This window comes from Aptenodytes forsteri, unplaced genomic scaffold, assembly GCF_000699145.1.
Source record: "Aptenodytes forsteri isolate BGI_AS27 unplaced genomic scaffold, ASM69914v1 Scaffold23, whole genome shotgun sequence".
Lineage (NCBI taxonomy): Eukaryota > Metazoa > Chordata > Aves > Sphenisciformes > Spheniscidae > Aptenodytes > Aptenodytes forsteri.
This window is the reverse complement of record NW_008796043.1, coordinates 5,901,773-5,905,469: the sequence shown is the minus strand read 5'-3', so window position 1 is coordinate 5,905,469 and position 3,697 is coordinate 5,901,773. Positions and strand designations below refer to the sequence as shown.

Sequence of the window (3,697 nt, the reverse complement as noted above, 5' to 3'; positions counted from 1 at the left end):
GCTCTCCTGCTGACCTGTGTTCCTTCTCCAGGCTCTGGGCATCTATTGCTGCCACTGGCATCAAACTGGTACGAGTGGGATCGATTGAGGTTCCCCTCACCCAGGAACTTTAAAGCCCTCTTCACCAGCTTGGCAAGCCTATGACCAAAGATGTTCTTCCCCTTCTCTGACAGATGGACCCCATCAGCCCCCAGTAGGCCAGTTTCCTCAAAGCGAGTCCCATGGTCTAAGTAGCCGAATCCCTGGCTGTGGCACCAGTCCTGTAATCATTTGTTGATTCACCAGATTCAACTGGCCCTTTCAAACCCCTTCCCTTTGACCTGGAGGACTGATGAAAAAAACCCTACCTCCAGAGTCCCTTACCGCTGCTCCTAGGGCTCTGTAATCCTTCCTGATACTCCTCAGAGCGCTCCTGGCTGTATGCCTGGCTGGTGCCCACGTGAAACAGCAGCAGCAGGTAACAGTCAGTGGACTGTACAAGGCCTGTCTCTCGGTGACATCCCTGATACAAGCCCCCGGTAAGCACACATTCCCTTCTGTAGGCTACTGTTACAGGCTGACAGAGCTTTATCAGCCGTAAGTACTTTCAGCCTATTGCAGGATCTAATGGAGAGAAGGACTCTTCTCAATTCACTTCTAGCTGGAAGCAGATTATGTGCCAACCAGCTAACCTCTGATCTGGCCACTGTCTGGCTAGTAACACCATGGGGGGAAGACTGAGATACTAAGGGGAAGGGAGAAGAGCAAAATTAAAGTAGTTTAGTTTTTTGGTTTTGTTTTGTTTTTTTCACAGTCAAAGTAAAAAATTTTTGCTACCACAAAGTACTTTAAGGGTTAAAATAAAGAGAAAATGCTTTTACTGAAGGAATATTGCTCTGACCAAGTCTTACTTTCTCGATTTGTGAAAGCAAATAAAGCATAAGAAGCAAATTTAAAAAAAAAAAAACAACCCTCTCCCCAACAAGTTTACATTAGGGCCTCAAATGAAACAATCACTTCACATCTTTTATCATAGCTTTCTGATTACCTACCATTCCAATGCATTTTCTTAAGATACTCCAGATACTGAAGTCATTTCTAGAAAACATCGGAGATGGCAAGCTTGTTCTGCAGAAAGGAACAGGGAAGAAAGCGGAAGTAAGAAAAGTTTTCCATTACTAACCATGACTAAGAAACCCAAATACTCTTTTTTGAAAGTAACAGTTTTCCAATTTTTAAATTAAAAACCAAGGGGGAACGACAGTGCTACTTGTTTTACCTGCACAGAAACCCGAATTTCTCCAAAAGCAGAACCAGAACCATTCCCTTCATTTTGCATAAGAACAGCGGAAGAGAATTTCTATGTCAGTTATCAGAACAGTGTTTTCACAACAGCACCATTAAGATATTTAGTTGTGTCTTTGTGAGAAAAAATAAGTTCCTTCTGAGTAGGTACATAGGTATGTTCACTACGTCTGAACAGATTTGAGGGTTAAACAGTGGGGGTGTTTTTTTGCTAGTCACCTGTATACTGACAATGAAGGGCCATGACATTTATTGCCTGTATTAAAATCAGCCCTCAGGAACAACAGAAAAAGCAGCATCATTAAAGAACAGAAAACACAGCAGCCTATTCTACAGGGTGCTGACATATCCTGAAGCAAGTGTTAAACATATTTTCAAGACCATTTAGTCTGTGTAATACAGCCTGTATTTCTCAGCTTTATGAGAAATCAGGCACAGATTTTGTTCAGTTTTCTTACTGCTGCTGACCAGCTCAACTATTAATCCAATTTACCTATAGAAAAGCATAAATACAGGTCAAAGCCCTTTGTCCACAACAACACTAAAATTTGTATTTGGATCATAAAGCTATTACCAATGAGAAAAATTCTCAATAGATAAGAACTATCTACAGCTCACTCAAACTGCATAAACTATTTGAGTTTCAAAGTTTAGTTAACTCTAAATGATCATGTTGCCCTCCTAACCAAGAAGGTCTTGTCTCCCCTCAAAGTAGCTAAAGCAGTATCTTTTTAGAGAGTGTGAACAGGCTGTAGCTGCCTCCTCCACCCCACTTTTCTGATAAACAGAAACACTGCCAAGAGAAAAAAATCAAATAAAATAAAAAAATCTATTCAGGTTAAGTTGTCAGTTTCAGTAGCCCTACCAGCTGTGTCACCTCACAGTTATCTGTTACTGAAACACCTTTACCAGGGTTGATGTTTCAGTTTTCAGAAAGAACAAAACCAAAAAATGCTCCTTAAAATACAAGCCCCATCCAATCAAAAACCTAGTCATACGCCTGAACTCCTTATGGTACCAAACTATGTTTTGTTAGCAAGTAGCTAACAGCCTAACACTAACTGATTTTACTCAGCTCCCATGCAGGGGATCAGCGGGTAGGAGGATTTATTTCAATTGACCAACATGACATCACTCACTCCCTATTCTGATTTTCTACTGATACAAAAATATTTCATGAAACAGATCATCTTGACTATTATTAAGTATAAAATACTTCTGTGGATGCTTTGATACAAATCTCCAGGAGAGGACAGTGTCCACCAAGTATTCAGTTTTATCTTCATTTATAGTGTTCACTTTTCTGTGCATTCTTCAATGAAGGCAGTTAGCAGAGCGGGCGTTTGTGTTTAGGTAAGCCCTTCTGCATGTAAAACACATTCTAGTTTGCTGAAGTATACACAGGGATTGCTTTCCTTACATAGTAAAACCTACATTTTCATTAAAGTTAACCTGTCCATCCGTTAAATTTGTTTAATTACTTGAAAGTTGACATTCAGTTTCAGCCATTCATCCATATTTCTTACATATATCAGCCAAACCTGATATGGGAGTCAGTTCTTTTCTCCATATAACACACACATACTGAAGAAACAAAGCAGTTTTAAGCCACCAAGAAAGATCCCAGGGATAAGTAAGGACATGTGGAAAAACGACAGGCAGCCAAGACGTGAGGCCTACTAACCTTGACACACTCCCTGTGATTAAGGGAAACGTTTGTGAATGCAAAAAATTTCCTTCCAGATGTCGATTTTAGAAACAACTCAGGAAGTTAATTTTAGCTTTAAGTGACAAAAACATCTGCTGGAATTTCTGTGCAGTAGAACAGATAAGATGCATTTAAGATCATTCACTTAAACAAAAACACTTGTTGGAAGCATTATCTATAGTAGATCAGCTACTACAGGAATCTTGTGGGGAAGAATATATATTGTGTGAAAAGGGCATGTTTAGCTTGCTCTTCATGTAAACTTGATCAAATAACCTCCTGGCTCCCAAAAAGCCAAACACAAACATGTTTGCATTCTGAAAGGCCCCCAATGCAGGGACCAAAGGGAAAGCTGACTACAAAAACTCAGCAGTAAGAGGGAAACAGCAGCAATAAAATGGATGTTAAATGTTGGCAGGTATTACAGAACATTTTTGTGCAAGGGTTGGTGTCCACTCCCAAATCAACCTAAACTACAAGAAGTCACGTCACCCACATTCTTTCAAACACTCTATGAGCAACCAGTAGGATGCAAACTACATTTAAGAAATCAGAACAAGACAGCAGATTATTAAGTGGCACTGGCTTCACCTATCTATATACGTACATCTCAACACTTTTAATTCCTTGGAACTAACAGATTTATTCCTACATCTCCAAAACCAAACCACCCCCCCCACCCCCCCCCCATCAAAAACCAACCTC

General features: G+C 40.2%; 1 protein-coding gene across 2 annotated transcripts in view; it reads right to left on the bottom strand.

Annotated features, from left to right (window-relative positions):
* The window catches only part of OSBPL1A (oxysterol binding protein like 1A), an 86,525-nt gene that overhangs the window by 21,206 nt on the left and 61,622 nt on the right, over window positions 1-3,697 (bottom strand). For both annotated transcript variants that reach the window (XM_009285639.2, XM_009285640.2), the window contains exon 18: window positions 1,032-1,107. In XM_009285639.2, coding sequence (XP_009283914.1) covers window positions 1,032-1,107 — 76 coding nt within the window. The remainder of the gene's footprint in view (window positions 1-1,031; window positions 1,108-3,697) is intronic.